Below are 22,688 nucleotides of genomic sequence, written 5' to 3'. Positions count from 1 at the left end.
GGACACCGAGATCAAATAATATATACATTTATTAAGCAATATATCCACTGGTGCATGACACTATAAATAAATTACATTTTGTAGTCTTTGTAAAGCCGATGTGTGTAAATTCTCTCCCACTAGCAGCACCAAATTGCAAAAAAACACATTTTCCCTATTTGTTATTAGTTGGATGAAAAGAATGAACCCAGTTGGGCTGCACAGCAATTCAGAAATTACACACCTTTACCTTTCTAAATATATATGTGCCAATGTCAAACTGTATATAAAAAGACAAAGATTTGCATAAAGTTGTGTTTGTGATACCATTTTTTTATCAAGGGCTATCCAAACCCCTTCATATCATATATTGCATATTATGAACGTGCGATGTGAGGAAGCTGGCTGCACCATGACCCAGTGTCCTCTCAACTAGGGATGAAATCTGAGCTGCAGACAGGTAACAAAAAATATATATATATTAAAATGCGGCAAATATTTTATACAGTTTGTAAATTTTATGTCAAGGATACATCTAACATCCTTACCAAGTGATGATCCGTTTAGTATCGTATAAGGCTGTATCCAGGATCCGCTACAGTTGAATATAAAGGATCTTCTACAGAGCAACAGATAAAACAAAGTATGTAATGGGAATTTAACAAGCATCCAATTTAAACAGTAAATTAATACTAATCCATATACAAAGTACAATGCAATATTCATAGCATTGAAAGTAAAAAATATAAAAAATGTTTTTATACCATCTGCATTGGGTGTTGGAGGTAACCCGGGTCTCCTATAATAAAACACAGGATGACATAAGGTCGTTTTAGAGGAAATGTTTTATTTGGATAGGTTTGGGAAATAAATGATTAAGCAGATTTGCAGAGAGGTCACCTGATAGCTGTCAGGGGCGTGCGAGCAGGAACTGATCTCTGATTGTTGTAAAAGTTTTCATATAGTACAGGTGCTGCAAAAAAGATCGACATAATAAACACCTTAAACCTAAAATCATTTACTCCTGTCATTTTATACCTGTATGACTTATAAAGTCTAACAGGTTTACATCAGCGTGACAGTAAATTATTGGTCAAACTGTTTTTTTTTTCAATTAGAGGTCCAGTGTGAAGTTTTAAGCGCCATCTAGCAGTGAAATTGTGAATTGCAACCAACGGTTCAGTCCACAGCTCACCCTCCCTTTCGAAACGCAAAGAGAAGATACCGTGGCCGCCACAGGACAAACATGTCGTCGTCTGAGACAACATCGTGACGAAAGTTTATCAGTTTAGGGCTACTGTAGAAACATGGCGACGACTTCCATGTAAGAGTACCTGAGGTGTATATAGACGGTTTCAGCAGTAACAACATTAACGAGTGCTTTCGTGGTCAACACGTAACTTCCGGTAAACTCCGCTAAGAATAAATAGCAACAAAGGCCTTCTAAAGTATTGTTCAAGAGTTCAGTTTCAGCAACTAGTCAGACTATTAAACAAACAGAAACCGGAAGTGAAGTTCGGACCTGACGCACGATCGCGTCACCGCACGTGCGTCCGATGAAACGGTCTATAGATAAAAACGGCTCATTCTAAGGTAATAAAAACAATACAGTTCATTATGTAAGGTATTTATACACTGCTGATAATATAGTTATGTAGATTATATTGCATTTCTGTCAAAAGATCCTTCTAAAAGATGCACCTTTAGGGGGCCTAAAGTTTTCAACCAAACAGAAAACTTTTTATGCGTTTTGGCTGTTCGTTTACACGAAAATAACGTTTGAAAACAGGTCTCAAAGGACACGTTTTTGAAAACAACTCTGTTCATGTTTTTGTGTAAACACAAAAAATGTGAATCTCTGAAAATTGTGGCACCATTAGGGCTGGGTATCGATTAAGATGTTCCGGATCGATTCGATTTCGATTCATAAGGTATCGGATCGATTCAATTTCGATTCTCGTTTCGATTCCGATTCTCTGATCGATTTTTATACTCGATTCTCCTCAATGAATATAGATTTAATACAAATACTATATTTATAAAATAAAAAACAGTGAACATAAGTTTACAAGTGGGTATTTAATAAAAAGAAATTAAGATCCACCAACCTGTATATTACACTTTTTTTATTTTAAGTACACTTGGGTAAATTAAAACAGAACCCATCTCCAATTTTCAAATGCATCGATTTGTGGCCTTTGTAATCGATTTTTAATCGACCACATTTAAAAAAAACGATTAATCGGGAAAAACCCAGCCCTAGACACCATGCATGCGTATTATGGGGCCATTGTACCGTAAGGTGACCAGATGTCCGGGGACAGTCCTGTTTTTTGGTGTTTGGTCCTCCACAAACCCACAGCAATAAAAAGATGAAAACAAACTTTTGCCATCTTTATTTAAAGGAATATTTATGTATGTGTATGTGTGTTGATGTCCGCAAATGAAAGTGTTTTTGGCCTGGTATGCATGTTTTGAGAATGTTGTGGTGTGTACATGAATTTAAAAGCACACTTTTCTGTTTTTACTACAATTATCAAGTTCTTGAAAATGAGTACCTGGTGGTTTATCGCCAGTTCTTCTGAGGTTGACAAAATGCTCAATGTCTTCTTGAATGTTACACTGTTCCAGTGACTTCCTCACTTCCTCATATAGCTGTGTAACATAAATACACACAGTAAAATAAGCAGTGTAAAGTTATATATAGAGTGTTCCTATAGTAATTGAGGCTGATGCCCTTAGGTTACCTCATCGCTGGTGACACACTGCTGGGAGAGATGGTTCAGATGAGTCCATACAGTGTTTCGCAGGGTGTTGATCCTTTCCACTTCCTGCTTTTCAAAAAACTGGGGGGAAAGGTTGCAAATTAGTGCAGTCTCATGAAAGAGCTGCTGCTTCATTGCTACATGAAAAGACAATACAGTGATGCTGCAATAATCATTATTCCCACATGAAATCTGGGTATGCAAAACGTTTCAAAACCAATGTTGTAGTGAAGTAAGTCAAGACCAAGACTAGAGGTCAAGTGTCGAATCGGAGACCAGAGATTGAGTGTGAAGCCCAAGTCAAGGCTGAGTCCACATCCAGCTTTATCTGAACTCGGTCTTAACTTGAATTTACTAAAAATATACTTAACAGCAGGTACATTTTTAGTACTTTATTTGTGTTAAATAATAGTGTTAAAGGTATACACTACAAATTTATAAATTAAAAGTATAGTTGTACTTTAGCGCATTTAAATCTCATGAAAGTCCATATGTACTGTATTTTTTGAGTGGGCTAATTCGTATTAATTACAAAAATACAAAAACTTACGATTCTCATTAAAAACAATAACAAAACCTTCACATCACAGGGGCAAAATAATATCGCACAAAAATGTACCAATGTGGTCGTACTAATTGAATGGGACATTTCACAAGACTTTTTAAAGATGTCAAATAAATCTTTGGTGTCCTCAGAGTACGTATGTGAAGTTTAAGGTCAAAATACCGTATAGATAATTTATTATAACATGTTAAAATTGCCACTTTGTAGGTGTGAGCAAAGATGTGCAGTTTTGGGTATTTCCTTTTAAATGCAAATGAGCTGATCTCTGCACTAAATGACAGTGCCATGGTTGGATAGTACAGATTAAGGGCTGGTATTATCCCCTTCTGACATCACAAGGGGAGCCAAATTTCAATGACCTATTTTTTCCACATGCTTGCAGAGAATGGTTTACCAAAACTAAGTTACTGGGTTGTTTATTTACACATTTTATAGGCTAATAAAAGCACTGGGGACCCAATTATAGCACTTAAACATGGAAAAAGTCAAATTTTCATGATATGTCCCATTTAATATGAACTAGCCACCTTGTAAAATGCATACAAATTGCCATGTGATAGTGTTTGGAAAACAAATAACAAAAAAAGCTATTTATAGATACAGAATAACATAGTTTAATAATTCTGAACTTCTGTTTGACCTCTTATAGGTTGAACTGTTTTAAAAGAGATTACAGAAGTATTTCACATGACCTGACATGACTATTTTTGATCTGTTTAATGCGATCATTGGGCGTGTGTTGCAGGCTGAGGCTTACCTCGCATGCTTTGACATGTTCATTCAACCATTCCTCTCTGATCTTCCCCAGCACAGACACATTCTGACTATATATTCGGTCTATTATACAAACAAACAAACAAAAAAACATCAGAACGTGACATTCTCAGTATTTTCATGATGTATGTTTTTACATCTATATAGCCTGTTTGCTCCTAAATGGCTTAGAAGTGTAAAGAACCACCTTCATGTTGGCCATATACAGTAAATATTGTATCCATTCGATTGGAAATGTCCAATGCAAAAGGTACAAATTTGGCAAGAAAATATAAAATATTCCATCAAAATATTCAAGGCAAATAGTTTAAATACACATTATTTCCATGCACTTATATAGACGGTTTCATCAGACACACGCACGTTGCTGTGCTTACGCGCCTGTTTTTTATCAGTCTGGTTAGTGACTAAATTGACCTCTGGAACAAATAACTTGTTTAGGTTTCCTGAAGACGAGGGTAGATGACGAACATGGTTCACCACTGTGTGAAGAGAGGTTTGGCAGCAGGCGAGAGTTCAAGGAACTGTAGCTAACATTGTATACAGTTATTGTACACAGTAACATTATCTCAGTGTAGTAGTTGATATGCTTCAGCTTTCAGATTTGAACTAAGGTCATTTACTGGTTTGTTTATTTATTTATTTTGCTTGTTATCCAAAACAATCAACTCTCTTTTTTAACTGATTATATGCGGAAGTCTACTGGAAGTGACGTTTGGGCCACAAAAACCGTTTATGTTGTTGCCACTGAGACTGTTTATAGAAAATATATGAAACGGTAGCATTACTTTAAGATACACATGTTAAAACAAAGCATACAACATGACCTCATCAGTCATGTATGCTATTAGCATCCAGTAGGAAATTGTCTCATGAGAACCTATCATAGTTGAAGTGAATCATTTATATAAACATAAAGAGCACTGTTATATTTAATTCACTGTGAAGACATAATTTGTATAATGTCAATCATAACCGTCTGTTTATTATTAGGATATCTGTTTTATTTTACCTGCTTCCTCCGCTGTCTGCTTGGCTTGTTGTGTTTTGGCAAACAGCTGAAATGAGAGAGAAAGACAATATTAGGCCCAACAATCACCGTGTGGTTATTGGCATCTTACACTGCATCTAGACATTGTAACATGCATATAATGTTATATGTAAACTCAGGGTTCCCACACCTTAGTTAACTTCAAATTCAAGGACATTTCAAGGACTTATCAGGTCCAATACCCTCAAATTCAAGGACTAAATGTGGGGACACATTTCAAGTGAGAGCAAGGTTACATCGAGTTACCTTTTCAGATACATTGTTACAGTTCCCTTTCGAGGGAACTCGCGCTGCGTCACTGCGGTGACACTTTGGGGACGCCTCCAGTGGTAAGTGCGTCTGAATGTGTATATCAAATTCAACCAATGGTGAGGCTTAACGACAAAGACAGAGTGACACGGGAGCCAGTAAGTATATTGCTATCTGAAATATTGCCAAAGATGGCTTTACCAGGACGCAGAAAGCATGGCAAGGGAGACGCAGCGTCTCGTTCCCTTCTCAGGGAACAACAGTTACATACGTAACCCAAGACGTTTTCGTGTGTCAAACACAACTATGCAAAAAAGCATTTTGGTATTAATCAACATTCGCATATAAGATATAAGAATTTAAAGCGATAGTTTAGCATGTGTGCTTAAAAAGTCTATAATTTTTATGATATTATCCTACACTACACAAAACTTCTTGCATAGAATAGATTTAAGCACTTTCAATAACCTGTATCTATGTGTGTATATTTTCAAAAACTTCCCAGGGCCTTGAATTTTTTCCCCCAGATTCACTTAACTTGTCGTCGTTCCAAATACAGAGTTTCACAGCTATCTATTTTTTTCACCCTCTAAAAAAGTCTGACGGTTGATACATTACAAAACTCTCCAGTGTTTCAGCAGATCTAAAATCTTGTTCTCACGTATCACAAATACTTGCACCAATCCATAGCAGCAGGCATGTTTTACAATGGTTCATTGTGCTGTACATACGTTTACTAAAGCGGTTCTGATGGTTTGTTTTGCTGTAATAAATCATTTACCTTAAAGTAAAGAGATATTAGCCTTTTGGAATTTAGGCCCAGAGTGAACTTTGCCTTTTTGTCTATATATACAGTAAAGGAAGTGTTGCACATCTAATAATAAGGTTCATAAAATGTATAAAGTTCAAGTAAAATGATGCATGAAGATATGCATATAATATGAATATGCAATATGGTTTATACATTGGAAACAAGAGGTCAACATACAGTAGTTTCCCATTTTTTTGAAGAGAAAAATACAGATCAATATATATCTGACACCTGCATGTCTTTGTACATTTTAAAGGAATTTGCATATTTTATTAAAGCCACAGTACAAAATATAGCAAGTATATTCAATACTGGAAGTACATGCATGTTTTTTTTTTATAATTCAAGGAAATAATAATCTATTGTTTAAACTTCCTCCAATAAGACCAGAGGGCAAAACATGAAACCTATCAGACTATGAAATGAGTATATACTTGAAGTGAAGTCCGACATAACATGCAAATGTTCAGATGTGAGATATGTGTGACATATCTCTGTTTAAAATGCTTAAAGGAAATACGCAAAAAAGATCTTGTGAAAATGTTCTTTCACATCTTTTCAATTTCCCTATACAATGAGATGAGTAACTATGGTAGTGTAGCTGAGGCTTTATTTCAAATGTATAGCAAATGAAAGCAAGATTGTTATAAGGGTCACACAAGCCATCTATTGAAGTTTAATGTGTGTACCTTCTCTTGCTGCTTGGCACTGCTGGTGGCTGCGTTTCTGTTCATGTTCTGTTCTGCTTCCTCTTTATCTCGACACTTTTGCTCATAGGTCTTCTTCGCCTTAAAAAGCAGCAGTTAAAATGTAAACGTTACAATATAACATCCTGAGTTAACATGTAAACTATAATAGTTCCATCACAGTACGCCACAAGGTCATTGCAAAATAAACTTGCGGACGTGTAAATATACACTGCTAGTCACAAGTTTGGAAACTTGACTGAATGTACAATTCTGCTGAACTAAAGAAAAGTCTTATCTTTTTATATGTTTGAAATGATATGTTTTGTAGACACATATGAAATGCTACTTATGACTTAGAAAAAAAAATCAAATTGAATTCATTTTGTAGTGGATAAATCAGCCTGCATAGCAAATGACAAGTAGCCAAAAAGTATCCAGCTTACATGTCCTTTATTGGTGTTTAAAAAGTATCCCAGGATGCAGGACATAAAGTTCAGGAATGTGCAGCACTGCAAGCAATAGCCGTCATTTCACAGACTAGGTTAACTATAGACCCGATAAAGTACAGCTATAAGTAAACCACTTCTAGCCAAAATAAACTTGAATTTGGTAAATAACTTGAGAGATATGATATTCCATCATGTAAGCTTTGTTTAGACGTTTATTACATTTTTGACATCCCCAATTTTTCCCTGTTGTAGTCTAGACGTCTGGATTGTGTTTAGATGGCTATTAGATGTCTTTTAAGTGCAAAATTGCTTGCTGCGTAAACTTATCAAAGTATAACTTCTTTCAAGAAGCTCAAAGACCTTTTTTGCTCCCTACCCAATTCTCATACCTCGATTTGTATTGTTTTATCAATGTGTTGTCTTTATTATTCATTCGAGGACTTAATTTTATTTTTATTTGTCTATTTAACCCCTTGAACTCTGCAGACCCACCGGCGCTTCCAAAACGGCATCATTAAATTTCTTCTTAAAAGTTGTGAAGCACAAAGTTTTCTGTAAAATAAGACATGTTTTTTCAATTTATGTAGGTAGAGAACTCTTTTAACTCGTCAATTAAGAGAAAACGCTTCCCAGCCAAGGATGAGTTTTTCCCGGCAATCCGTATTTCCGCTATTATCCACCAGGCTCTTACACAACTTCATATAGTTCATATGTCGCGCCTAAAAACGAGTGGAAAACGGTAGGCGCATAAGTTCTTGTTACATGACCTGCGGTACTCTTGCAGCATTCCAAAATAGTTGAGATGTTTAAAACTCAATGTGGTGCGGACGCGCCTGAAAAAAAAAAACGAGACTTGATCGCGCAAAAGACACGATATGTGAACCTGGAAGTATTCCCTTAGGGAAAAAAGTTCAAACTCCATGTATGTTTTGATAATCGCTCTGAATCTGATCTCTATTAAAAGTCCTTCACAAAAATGGAATTATCACAGCTTTTTGCTAAAAAAATAAATATTTTTGAAGAAACCTACCCATATTTGAGAAAAGTGATAAAAAGTAGGGATGGCCATGAGTAATCGATTTAAGTACATAATTGTAGGTTTATTTTTTTTATTTTTATTTTTTGTGGTTATGGAGACTTTGGATATCTGGTTACAGGACAAGCGCCTGTGGTAGTAAAGACTGGGTGCGTTTTGACGTCAACGCAAGCTGTGCAGACCAGCATACAACATCAGTACCATGCATGATTCAAAAGCTTCCTGTGCGCACTCGAGCCACAGCAACCCCGCCGATCCGCGCAACACTGAGGCACTATGGTTTTAAAACAAGACTTGAGTGTGCAAAAGACACGATATGTAGGGTGGCCATTCGTGCCAGTTCCGCCAGACACGTCCCAAACATGTTTTCGGTTCAAGTCGTGTTGCTCGACCGCATACGTCATCGAGGTTCTCACATTTCAGTTAAAATACATAATAAAAAAAAATATATATTTTAAGACATACAATCATTGTAGTTTCATTCTTACCTTGAAATGTAACGGTTGCTTTTCTGAAATTAAACCCAAAATATTAACCCTTGATGACGTATGCGGTCGACCACATATCGCACAAATGGCCACCCTAACGATATGTGAACCTGGAAGTATTCCTTTAGGGAAAAAAGTTCAAACTTTTGACATCAGTACCATGCATGATGGTTTTTAAACGATGCAGTAATTTTTGGATTCAATTCGGCAAGACGAAAATACAGTCAGTCAGGTGCAAAATGTACAACGCCATCACAAGTTCACTTATATCATCTCATATTTAAACATCAAATGTCAAGAGATAAAAGAGAGCCATGGATTATTCAAAATGAAACAATGATACATGCACATTCCTAATAAAAAAAGAACAAATGAAGGTAGAATAAAACTTTTTTTTTAGCGTAGAGGGTATGTTCTTTCATTTGATATTGTATGTTTATATATTTAAAGAAGAACATTTTCTGGAAGGCATTAAACATTTGTGAAAATCATAAAAAATGCTGCCGCTGGCTGGCAACTTTTTTTTAAACGCTGGCGGGGAAAAAGTTTAATTCTGCAAAAATTCTAATTATACTGCAGAGCATAGTGTTCCTGTAATTTATTTAGCATAGCATTAAATGAGAACTGCAAAGGTCATTTGTTTGTTCCCCAAAGCAAATGCACTGCTCCCTTTGGATAAACAACATCTGCCAACTATTAAATGTACAAAAAATGTCAATGTCTCCAAAGATTTTACTGGATCTTTTCTTGCATGTATCACTGTGTGAATCTTACATGAGATAAACAGTATATAAGACATGTTCATCTTTGCGAAAGCATTACAGTTTAAACATTGTTCTGTTGTCTCTCCTAAAGTTTCAAGAGCATGAAACCTGAAGTTTCTAATCCATATATTTTTTTAATATATTGCATGATTTGCTTTTTACCCCGAAACCATCCCCTTAAAAGTGTTTCTTACCTTTGAATGAGAAGGGTCTATTTTAATGAACAAAGCCATTTATCACTGATCACTTCCCATTTAGTAGGTCTAAAATCAAGTGCACTTATTCACTTCCCTCGTGGCACTGCTTTAGGGCACATATACTTCCCTTAAAGCATATAAAGTGGGCAACTAAACCAGATTACAAGCAGATGTACACAATACTGGACGTTTTACAATTTGCTAAATGCTTACTTCAGCGGTTTTCTTATATTGGGCTGACTTCTGCTTGTGAAGAGCATCCATCTGTTGCTCTACCTGGAAAAAATATTTATTTAATATAACAAAAAACAAAATATGTAATAATCTATGTTACAATACTTTAAAATGAAAATATATTTGGTCCATATTCGTACATTTTTGCCCATCTGACGTTGGGGTTAGGAGTGGGTTCGTTATTGTTTTTACGATAATTGTACGATTGACTTTGTAGGAATTCATTTGAATTAGCCAACTCATAAAATACGTACGAAGGAAATACACACTTCAGCTTTCATCAGTATAATTCGATGAATGAAACACCATCTGTACGTCTTACCTTCTTTCGAATCTCTTTCTGTTTCTCTCTGAAATCCTCTAGTTTCTTTGCTTCTTCCCTCATGGTTTGCGCCAAATGGAGATGTGACAAACTCACGTTTTCTGTTTCTAAAAAGCAAACACTTACAGGTTAAGCAGGCTGACAGACTAATAAACGACAATCTTGAAATTCTTAAACACATCTGTACTCACGTAATTTAAAGACGTCCAGCGATCGTTTCAGGGTGCTATAAAAGCGAAACATTGTTAAGTAATTGACATCCTCATTTTTTTGCAATAAAATCATTGTCAAATTGCTGACATAAGTTATCAGTGTTTTCTGATCCTACAATAAGAAGAAGAGCATTAACCACACAAACCAACAACATGCACGTGACCAGCACAAAGACCGTCTATATTGGTAATAAGATTTGTTCTTGGCTGTGAGCAGGAAATGATCTAATAGGCTACTACATGTCAGTTACTACTTGATGTTATCAACCTCTTTTGAAACCCTATAACAATGCAATGTCATCAAAATACCTTTCAAATGTCATCTTTAAAAAACTTACTAGTAAAAAAATCTTATGGAATTGCTATATGGTTGCTATAGAGTTCTGGGTAGATTTAAAAACATGGCTGTGTTCGAAATAGCTTACTCACTATTTCCTACATTACTTCACTAATATATTCCACCTGAATGAGTTAATGAAAAGGTGTGAGCGAATTCGGATAATAGCCGCCACAGATGCCTTCTTGTGTCAAGACGTGATAGTTAATTTGCACGCGCCTCACAGTAAAGGGGTAGCGGCTAGTCGCTGACTGTACATCAGTTGTACACTCGCTGTTGTGGTGTATTGTGGGACAGAATAAGATGACTCAATAATGTCCCACTACAAAATGGCTGTCACTTAAAAAGGACACTGCACTTTTTGAAAATAGGCTCTTTTTCCAGCTCCCCTAGAGTTAAACATTTGATTCTTACCATTTTGGAATCCATTCAGCTGATCTCCAGGTCTAGTGATGCCACTTTTAGCATAGCTTAGCACAATCCATTGAATCTGATTAGACCATTAGCATTGCCCTAAAAAAATAACCAAATTTCTATTAAAAAAACTTGACTCTTCTGTAATTACATCGTGTACTTAGACCGATGGAAAATTTAAAGTTGCGATTTTCTAGGCAGATAACTATACTCTCATTCTGGCGGAATAATCAAGCACTTTGCTGCTGTACCATGACTGCAGGAGGAGCAATGATATTACGCAGTGCCCGAAAATAGTCCCTTGCTATTGAAAGTTACCAAGGGGACTATTTTCAGGCACTGCGTAATATCATTGCGTACACAAAGTAACTACAGAAGAGTCAAGTTATAAATAAGAAAAATATTGAAACTCTTTGGACATTTTTGAGCGTGATGCTAATGGTCTAATCAGATTCAATGGATTATGCTAAGCTATGCTAAAAGTGGTACCGCCAGACCCGGAGATCGGCTGAATGGATTCCAAAACAAAGTAAAAACAAATGTTTAACTCCAGAGGAGCTGAATTGGACTGTCTCTTTAAGGGTTTAGAAAGCTATTTCGGACCCATGACTATGTGGTTACTAAGTGTTCTTGGTGATTGCTAGGGTGATGTGTGAAGTGACACTTTCGCCAATGAGTTATAACCCAGACTTGGGATGTGACTTCTGCATTTAACCCATTAAGTGAGTAGTAAACCTATGCACTGCAAGTCATGAACAAACACGCAACTAAAGCAATGAGCAGCCATCACTGCAGTGCCTGGGGAGCAAAGGGAGATAGAGCACCTCAGTCACAAACTGCTGGCCATGTGACTCAAACTGGCAACTTTTGGGTTACAAGCCCAACTGTATAACCATTGCCCAAAGTACAGGGTGGAGAAAGGGGTAAGGAATTGGCAAAGGACCTCGAGTTGGGATTTAAAACTCGGGCTGCCGAAAGTGCATCTGCACCATATGTCAGAGCACTCCCCATTACACCATCTGCTCCAATGTGGATGGTTGCTAGGGGGTTGCTTACTAGCCTCATTTTAAGTCTAAATTTTTTGCTTTTGAATGCAAACTCTGTTTCATTCTCCTAAAATCTAGTTGCTTAAAGGCACATTATAAAGGCACATTATGCAGATTGATGATGTTATGAAGGAGCGTGGATTTGAATGATGGGATTTGTAGGCTGCGTCCGAAACCGCATACTGTATAGTAGGTACTGAATTAGATGAAGTACCTACTTACTTGGCGTTAAAACAGTAGGTACTGTATAGTATGAATCCGGGTAGTATAAATGAGATTCGGACATACTACATTCCGCCATGTTGCTACATCACGTGACATACGTCGTCATCACGTCATGTCATTTCAGCGCGAAAACAGCCGCGTGCATCTTCTTCTTTGTTGGATAACTCCTCGTCCGGGGCATCATGGGATAGTGAAGTGTCCATCGTATGCACACTGCAAAATCTAACCGGAAGTAGTAGGTCATCCAGGTACTTTTTGCATACTGTTTTTCGAATACTATGTATTCGGACATACTACTCGCCTCGCCTACTGCTTTTCGCGTACTATAGTAGGCGGTTTCGGACGCAGCAGTAGTCTTTACCTACACTGCTGATTGGAAATCAGTCCGACGGTACTAATAAAACATGTTCATGAATGATGTTATGAAATAAAGTCTTACAACCAGTATGTTATAACGTAAACAAAGTTGCTAGACAACACCGTCTACTTTCGCGCGTGTCAACGCGCAGAAGGATCGGAATATGACATCTTGCGAGAGATGGTCTGCTTTGGGATCACTCTTACGATACTATAATGTCATACACCGGTCGGTCTGCACAAGTAAAACACATCTATGATTTTTATCGCAGTGAAAATAATATGGACATAACACCACTGACAGCTGACCCTATGAACAAAGGTGTGGCACTTTTTAAAATAGCAAATTCTCTGGACATTCTTTAAACACAATATACAAACTGTACTAGTAATTTTGTGTTTTTTTTTAATTCAAAAATCGTACATATTGTGTCTTTAAGCTGGTCATCTGCAGAAGAGGTGTCTGTACATACAGTACGAGTAATGTTGGGATAGGCTACAGCACAACACAACCCAAAAAATTACAAGACAATAATATATTGTTAAAGATTAATGGGTGGATGTTTACTTTTTGTGTTTTAATTAACATTTGAAAAACTATGGTCACAGAAACAAAACTATGATTAATTTGTGGTAACCATGGTTTAACTATAGTAGTGGTCGACCAATATGTTTTTTTATGGGCGATGCAGATATTAACACAGCTCTTTCTCTCTCTGAGAGAGAGAGAGAGATTATTAGAGAGACTAACAATAGATTATAGATAACATGCATCATTGACAAAATGAGCAGTTGTTCCTGTTTCAAATTCCTTAATATTAACAAATACATTGCATGGAGTAGCTTTACTTACAGGGTTCCCACAACTTAGTGAATTTCAATTTAAAGAACCTTTCAAGGACTTTCCAGGTCCAATAATACCCTCAAATTCAAGTACTAAATGTGGGGAAACATTTCAATTAAGAGCAAGGTTACATTGTGTTACCTTTAAAGATACATTGTTACAGTTCCCTTTGGAGGGAACTCGCGCTGCGTCACTGCGGTGACACTTTGGGGATGCCTCCAGGCTGAATGTGTATATCAAATTCAACCAATGGTGAGGCTTAACGACAAAGACAGGGTGACGCGGGAGCCAGGAAGTATATTGCTATCTGAAATATTGCCAAAGACGGCATTCTCAGGGAACAACAATTACATACGTAACCGGAGACGTTTTCATTTGTCAAACACAACTGTGCAAAAAAGCATTTTGGTATGAATCAACATTCGCATACTAAAGATACAAGCATTTAAAGCAAGTGTGCTTAAAAAGTCTAGAATTTTTATGATATTATCCTACACTACACAGGAAATATGAATTTTTTCCAGAAAACTTATTGCATAAAATAGATTCAAGCACTTTCAATGACCTGTATCTATGCATGTATATTTTCAAAAACATCCCAGGGCCTTGAATTTTTCCTCCCAGATTCACAAACTTTCCAGGATTTCAAGGACCAGTGGGAACCCTGTACTTAGTAAAAGGTTGTTTTACTTTTTTAAAGTCGTCTTTGCTTAACCTAGGGCCCCACCACAAAATCTTATCAGATTTTTAAAATGTGAGACACCACAAACAATGAAAAAAAAATCGACCATTTGACACTTTTGTTCCTATAGTGTGAGAAGCGTCTCTATGTGGTCATAACAGCACACCAGGCACCACTAGATTACCTTTACAAACAACGCAAGTCTCCACTGAGAGCACAGGAAATCTCGTTGAGATCTTGCGATGTCCCTCGCAGCCAAACGTGACTTCACAGTAAACAAAAATGGCGAACAACGGGTGTAAAGAAATGGCATTAATACAATGGACTGCTTTTTTACTTCTCTGATGCCCATCTCACTTTGGACTGTGCCTGCTGAGCCATAACTGTAGTTGTTATGGGTTTGTCTTTCATCAGCTTGCTTTCTGATTGGCTACTGTTTCATTACACGTGACAATACACAGTACAGCGTGTGTGTATCTGTGTATGTCCTCGGGATTACCCCACACAACAGGATTGTTGATCGTAAATATTCAACATGATTTGCGAACGGAGCGACCCCAACATGCTTCATAATTTTTCCCCAAAAAATCTGCCAATATATCATCCCAGGCAATATATTTGTCAACCACTAAACTATAGTAACCATGGTTCATTGTTTTATTTGTAGTAAAACCATAGTTAGTTTTCACAAGGGATTACATGGATGCCCATTACAATGAATTAGATATTGGTACTTACTTCATTTCATTTTGTCCACATGCTCTCTTTGACAAACCAAGCAGCTCCTTAGCATATTTCTCTTCTATAACAGCTCTAAAATCAGTGTTGTAAAATGTCAGATACAATGCTAAAATCATATACTGGTGGGTTTTAAGGTCTTCGGTCTGTGTGTCGAAAAGATATTTCTCAATGTAATGAAATGCACCCCTTACGAAAATTAACCACAGTTTTACTACAATTCAAACCAAAAGCCAATGGTTACTATAGGTATATCATGCTCACCACAAAATTACCATGGCTGTGCTACAAATACTATGGTTAAACCATGGTTACTATAGTAAATGTTCACCAAAAACCATGGTGAATTTTCGTAAGGGACAGACCAAGCAACTTATTACAATCTGATACAAGAAGTGTGCATTACACAAGCAGGAATGTTTTAAACTAAAGGGTTTGAGGTAGTGAATAAACATGTTTCTGTCACATGACAGCATCTAAAGAGTGAAGTATAAGTAAAATGTAAAACTGAAAGTCGTTTAAAAAAAAAAAAAAAAAAGGAAATCTTGCAACAAACTTCTTTCCAAACAGTACTTTTTACTTGCATTTAAAATGTTGTAGCAAATCACATTCTCATTCTATCTGTAAGGTTGTGAATAATTCCTCTTAAATATGAAGACATGATAGTGTTAATCTAGTCCACCCTAGACTGTAGTAATCATGCGTGACATTTCACCTCGCTTTTATGAAGTCTTCGATTTCTTTGCATGTCCGCTTGCCATCATTTAGGTGTTGGATGATGCTGTCATATCCTGCTGTGCTGGGTATATCAACATTCTGCGCACACACGAAAGAAAGTGAAAACTTGAAAGTGACATGCTTGTCAAGTATGCAACACATACTCGAAAGTAGGCAGCTATCACAGGCAGTGCCCGGAGAGCAATTAGGGTTAAGGTGCATTGTTCAAGAGCATCACAGTCTAAACCTGCAGGCCGTGAGACTCTAACAGGCAACTCTCGGGTTACAAGACCGACTCTCTAACCACCACTAGGCTGCGACTTCCCTGATTGGGGTTATATTTTTGCCATTAAATTTTTATTTATTATGATTTCTTGTTGTCCAATTTAGTGTAAGTTCTGTCACCTAGGTAAAGTAACAGTGTCAACAGTATGTAACAGATACTGGCAGTCATACACAGGAAAAACACACATACTCTCTCTCTCTCTTCCTCTCTCACACGCACATACATGACTTTCAACACTGTTGCTGGTAACAGCGTGTAAAAGGACACTCCACTTTTTTGAAAATATGCTCATTTTCCAGCTCCCCTAGAGTGAAACATTTGATTCTTACCGTTTTGTAATTGATTCAGTTGATCTCCGGGTCTGGCGGTACCACTTTTAGCATAGCTTAGCATAATCCATTGAATCTGATTAGACCATTAGCATCATCCTCAAAAAGGACCAAAGAGTTTTAATATTAGGGCTGGGCAAAAAAAAAAAGATTTTTCGATTAACCAGTTCTTTTTACGTGGACGATTCAGAATCGATTCTCAAAGAGCAGAATCATTTTTTTCTTTTTTTTCTGCAAACATTAAATGTAAGATTAACATTAATAAAATTACTAGTCTTCTTCACTAGATGTCACCCTCTTTTTTGCCTTGCGCGATGTTACCAAGGAGCCTGTCATTCTTTCTTTCAGTGCTTAAAATGGCGGTTTTAGGTGCTTCATCGATGTTGATGCCACCACCACATAAAAAGTAAGATGTATGGAAGCATTTTAGATTTCGCAAGCAAGATGACAACGATAGTGTTGTGACTTTTAATTTCTTTGTATTAATTACCCACTTGTGAACTTCTGTTCACTGTTCTTTTTTATTAATATAGTATTTGTATTAAATCTATATTCATTGAGTTGAATCGAGAATCAAGGTGAGCTCCGCTGCGCTCGCGCTTTGCTCGACGCAACAACAAACCGCCCTCGTGCGGCGCAAGCCAATGAAATGAAAGGGTTTCATAGCGCAGCGCACACTGCGTCCTAGCTTTAAAAAAGCCGCTTTACCATAATCACGTCGTAATGCTGTTAACGGTCTATAGCCACACTACACATTTAAGCTTACGTAATTTAAAACAACGCTAACTAATTTAATATTTTGTGTAGGCCGATATGGCTAGGACCTATACTCTCATTCCGGCGTAATAATCAATAACTTTGCTGGCGTACCATGGCTGAAGCAGGTGCAATGATATTACGCAGCGACCGAAAATAATCACATTTTAAATAGGAAGAATATCCATACTCTTTGGTTATTTTTGAGCGGGATGCTAATGGTCTAACTGGATTCAATGGATTATGCTAAGCTATGCTAAAATTGGTACCGCCAGACCCGGAGATCGGCTGAATGGATTCCAAAACTGTAAAAATAAAAATGTTCACTCTAGGGGAGCTGAAAATGAGCCTATTTTCAAAAAAAGTGGTGTGTCCCTTTTACAGTAAAAGAAATGACACTGACTAATTCTGACAACAGGAAATCTTGATTTTAATCTATACGAGACACTTTTCACACAAAATATTATACTGATACGGTCTGGATCCGTACCAGAGCTGCTGATTCCAGTGAGGATCCGCCTCAGAGTCGTCTGCTGTCTGGGCATCAAATTATTAATTATCAGGGGTGCCCAGACTTGGTCCTGGAGAGTTTGGCTCCAACTTGCCTCAGCAAACCTACCTAATAGTTTCTAGTATGCTTAGTAAGACCTTATTTAGTCGCTTCAGGTGTGTTTGATTAGGGTTGGAGCTAAACTTTGCAGGACATCGGCCCTCCACCAGGACATCGAGTTTGGGCACCACCTGATTAAAAATATAAGTTAACCATTTGTAAAATAACCCTAAGGGTAACGTTACCTGCAGTTATATTCACCCACATTTGACTTGGCTGCTAACTGTTTTTAAGTGCAACATTGCTAAAGTTTTGTCAGGGATATGAATTGAAATATGATGCTTTTGGACTGTTTACTATTATTATCCGTGGGAGCCCGTCTGTAATTTATAAGTCTGAGGGGGAGACATTCCGTCACAGCCAAAGCCATAGTCAACACAAAACGTCCCAAAATAAAAGTTAAGAAAACAAAAACTAAATTGCACTTCATTGTTTGCTTTGCCAAATAAGGCTTTGAAGTTCTGTTGACGACATTTAAAGAAACAACTCCATAATACTCGGTTTTGGCACTTCTTACAGTTGCAGTTTAGAGATGTGCTACGCTTTGTTAAGTTAACAGTCTGGTTACAAGTTTGTAAATGTTGTCTACACTTCCCTTTAGCGCCGTTTTGAAATGTGACAAGCCTCGCAAGAAGGCTGTTGAACTGAATGTATGCAAAATAGAATAAAAAATGGTTTAAGCTTTGTATTGCGCAAATAAACGCATTTGTACCCTACACCGTGTGTTAAGCGCTATATATATATAACTTATTTACTAACCATTGAGTTCATGGACAGAAACATATATATAAAAGTTAGTATAAAATCTTACCCAGAAATTATCTTTGAAATGTAGTTCTCTCATCGCGTCGGCTCGATTTTTGCGAAATGGTCTTTGAAGTTCCGCAACAGACTGTAATAACGGAATGACTGAGAGATTTCACACTGTCATTTAACAGACACGCCTCTGGGTCCTAAACATGCGTGTTCATGTCCGACCAGAGAGTGAAACTGCCGTGGAAAGTGACCAGAGACATTCGAAAGTCTTTTCCGACATCTTGTGGTTAAACTGTGTAACTGCAGGCCTTGTCGTGTATTATTGAATTGACTGGAAGGCTGCATCCTTCGAGGTCGCATTTTTGTTGGCTGCATACGTCTTAATTCCGAATATTAACAATAACAAAGTTTACTATTATACTTAGATAATCTTAAATTGTTGTAATTTGATTATGGCTTAAGATTATAATGCTCAGTTAACTGAAATAAACCTGGCTTGATGACGTATGCAGACTTCATATGCGACCTCCGGAGCATGCACCCTTCCGTTTGAGAAACGGCGAAAAGTTAAATGTTCAAAGTCCCGTTACATAATATAAAAGTGTGTATGATAAGAGCCTATATTTGAATGGAATTATTATTGATTTTGACATTTACCAGATATGTAAATCACATAAATAACTGTATTTAATTAATACAATATCATCAGGGAAATTTGCGCTTAAAGGGGACATTTCACAAGACTTTTATAAGATGTATTAAATCTTTGGTCTCCCCAGAGTACATATTTGAAGTTTAAGTTCAAAATTATCATATAGATAATTTATTATAACATGTTAAAATTGTCACTTTGTAAAAATGTGCCGGTTTTGGGTGTGTCCTTTTAAATGCAAATGAGCGGATGAAATGCAAACACTGATCGACATGATGGTGGTTTGTTGAAATTGAAACTCAATTGTGCTGTCAATTATTTTTTTCTCTCTCTCTTCCTCTATGCACTAAATGGCAGTGCCATGGTTGGATAGTGCAGATTAAGGGACGGTTTTATCCCCTTCTGACATCATAAGGGGAGCCATTTATTAAATTACCTATTTTTCACATGCTTGCAGCGAATGGTTTACCAATACGAAGTTACTGGGTTGTTCTTTTTCACATTTTCTAGATTGATAAAAGAACTGGGGACCCAATTATAGCACTTAAACATGGAAAAGGTCAGATTTTCATGGTATGTCCCATTTAAAAAAATATTATTTTTTTAAACAAACTTTTGTTTAGTCTTTCTAATACAATTTTGTGCAAATACATATTTTACACCACATAAACCATTCCTCCTGTAACTTTGTAAAGGTGAGCTGAAGTACTATCTTCACTGTATCCACTAATACCAGAAGGTGCATATATAATGGCTCCTCCCCATTGCAAAACAGCCAATAGCGTTTACAGTAGCTTAACTGACAATCTGGAATCTGATAAGAAGCTTAGGTGCTGAATGCAGTCATAAAATTGTTGATCTGTATTGATTAATTTATTTTCTAAACAGCCGATGACAACTTCACTATGATATGAATACAAATGTGATAAGTGCTTTTTTGTGTCTTGCTGTTGTGTGTACATGTATAAGTTCACTTAGGAATGAAGCTTTATCTCCTTCTTATTTTCAACATGCGTGCGACAAAGAAAAAAACAAAATGCTCCTTAACATAGTAACTCAAAATAAACCACACCCTTGAAATCTATTTCTATTACGTTTATTGAAAATGAATGTCACACCCCATGCCCTCTAGCAAAGCCCGACCACAAAATTCTTCAAATACTATAAAACAAAAATTCATTTGCCAACTATTTTAATAAAGCCTATTCTAAAATATACATACAAAGAGTCCCGGTTAACACATTTGCTTTGCAAAGCATAGGTGGAGCTGCAGAATGAGAATTTGTTTAAAAAAAAAGAATCAAGATTCCTCTTGAACTGCGGACAGGTCTTATGTTCTTCTCACAGCATCATCAATGTCACTCATCTGCTCTTTTAGCTGGTTCCACTGCTCTGGGTTCAGTGAAATACCTAAAAGAAACATTAAAAACAACACATGACCTAACATCAGGCTAATATATTAATACTTCTGCATCCATCTTGAAATGTGACTTATTCAAATAATCAATTTTTTTGTCAGATGCGAGCATTAAAGCAGCACGCAGTATGAAATCAAGATTACAGACGCCTACAGACCTTTTCTCCCTGGCTTCATTTCACCCTCCTGGTCCATCCAGTATTCCCGGATATCAATCAGCACTTTTCCTTTGAAATCTCTGACACTCACATACCTCATCTTTCCTATCTTAACAAAAAACAGATTTATAAAGCATGTTAATTCTGTTAAAAATAAATAAGTAGACTGAAATATTATGTAATTATCTATCAGACTGTTTACCTGGAACATATTATCCTTTTTATCGCTGCTACTGCTGCTTTTGGAGGCGGCTGACACTTTTGAGGATTCTCCACCCTTTGGTTTCTTTGATGGCTTTTCTGGAGCCGCCTGCTTCTTTCTCTTGGCCTGAAACACAGATGATACACTTAGATAAATATACCCTTGGATGTGTTTTATTGTAATTCGTAAATGCGATGCAGAGCTCATTTGCATACCTTGGTCTCGACGTCACTATCAGAATCGCTACCTGACGTAGAGGACAACACTTCCTTTGACTTGGGCATTCTGAAAAGATGAAAATGCAGTTTTTACGTAAAGAAAACTACTTAAAAAGAAAACTGTCAAGAACACATACACACCATGTGCACTAATATTGTGACATAGATGAGCTCCCTTTAACTTGCACCTTGTGATGTTAATGTCTAGCTTTGAAAAGAAACAAGCCTTGAATTGAATTATAATAACAAGTTTGTAATAACCTCAAATTAATTTTCTACATTGGTTTGTTGCAGTCTGCACGCATTTAAAGCATGCATAAGAAAAATGTGTAAACTGTAATAACTCTGTTATGATGCTGTTATGAACCATAAAGGCCCGAACACATAAACGCGCATCAAGCTAGCGTCAACAGTTTCGTTTCGATATAAGAAAATATTATTGTAGCATTTTTGCTTATATCACAGTCGTGCTTTAATATTTTAATCTGCTGCAGGTAGCGAATGACTTACGTGATGTTGTAAGGTAAATTGTGTTAAATCATAAGCCCATGCGATGCGCGTTTCTGAGAGACCTGCACTGAGCGCGCGCTTGAGACTGTTACAGGAAATGGTCGTTGCAGTGAATTGTGGGAAGTGTAGTTTTGCCTTGACATCGCGGCAATGTTGTTAAAGGAAAAGTTCACTCCGAAAAAATTTAAATTTAAAATATAGGCTACACTTATCTTCCTAGCATAGACGGCAAACGCATTTGGTGTGAGTTGCACGCTTTTATTTATTTATTTATTTTTTTATAGACCACATTTAAAAACGACCCACGTTTGTAGGTTTATAGAATTCCGTTACACTGCCTATAAAGGCTGTCTGAATGCGTTTCCCGGAGCTTCCTTCATGCCGCCGAAGTCATTGCCTCATTGAGGCAACAAGTCAGCTGCCTTTGGTTTTGGATGCAGATGATATTTTAAGCTAAAGATGTTATGTAGGTCACAGTAGGCCTACTCTTTGCCATGCAATTAAAGTGAGTGGTAACTAGTACCACAACACAGTGTCCAAAATACATGCGATGCCTCAACACCCGATATAAAGGTATCTTGTCAATTTTAGAGTTTTTGTTCTCAGCCATGACTTGATGCCCAGTTATGCTCTATGCATTATGAATATTAATCATCAACCATTGGCAAGGAGAGACTGATTAGAAATTTAAAGCAGAAATATATAATAAATCCCTCAAGTTGCACATGGAAAGCAACAAGCTGAGGATGTGTGTCTGTATCGGTGTGCGCTCTTCAGCTGATTGTAGTTACTTACAAGCTAAAGGTAGAAAACGATTGCTCGCTCTCTTGTTTATATTCAATGAAGCTG

General features: G+C 36.9%; 2 protein-coding genes across 4 annotated transcripts; both read right to left on the bottom strand.

Moving 5' to 3' along the window:
- Positions 1-11: 11 nt before the first annotated feature.
- pstpip2 (proline-serine-threonine phosphatase interacting protein 2) lies at positions 12-18,896 on the bottom strand. Of its 3 annotated transcripts, none has more exons than XM_065290398.1 (15): positions 18,738-18,896; positions 15,944-16,044; positions 15,229-15,303; positions 10,565-10,599; positions 10,374-10,480; positions 10,031-10,093; positions 6,884-6,982; positions 5,096-5,141; positions 4,067-4,146; positions 2,727-2,825; positions 2,538-2,634; positions 880-952; positions 744-778; positions 528-598; positions 12-429 (listed from the first exon to the last, which is right to left on the bottom strand). In XM_065290398.1, exons 1-14 carry the CDS (start codon positions 18,768-18,770, stop codon positions 543-545), a joined length of 999 nt encoding a protein of 332 aa, XP_065146470.1. In that variant the 5' UTR covers positions 18,771-18,896; the 3' UTR covers positions 12-429; positions 528-542. The 3 variants fall into 3 exon arrangements, with proteins under 3 accessions (XP_065146470.1, XP_065146471.1, XP_065146472.1); XM_065290399.1 differs by having other exon boundaries at positions 12-424; XM_065290400.1 differs by lacking the exon at positions 15,229-15,303.
- A 1,728-nt stretch (positions 18,897-20,624) lies between these two features.
- On the bottom strand, positions 20,625-21,967 carry sub1a (SUB1 regulator of transcription a). The gene is made up of 5 exons (XM_065290754.1): positions 21,840-21,967; positions 21,327-21,396; positions 21,112-21,237; positions 20,910-21,018; positions 20,625-20,744 (listed from the first exon to the last, which is right to left on the bottom strand). The coding sequence occupies exons 2-5, from the start codon at positions 21,393-21,395 to the stop codon at positions 20,665-20,667; spliced, it is 384 nt and encodes a 127-aa protein (XP_065146826.1). The 5' UTR covers position 21,396; positions 21,840-21,967; the 3' UTR covers positions 20,625-20,664.
- Between the last annotated feature and the right edge of the window lie 721 nt (positions 21,968-22,688).

Source organism: Paramisgurnus dabryanus, chromosome 10 (genome assembly GCF_030506205.2).
Source record: "Paramisgurnus dabryanus chromosome 10, PD_genome_1.1, whole genome shotgun sequence".
Taxonomy (NCBI): Eukaryota; Metazoa; Chordata; class Actinopteri; order Cypriniformes; family Cobitidae; genus Paramisgurnus; species Paramisgurnus dabryanus.
Note: the sequence above shows the minus strand (reverse complement) of the source record. Positions and strands in the feature narration are given on the sequence as shown.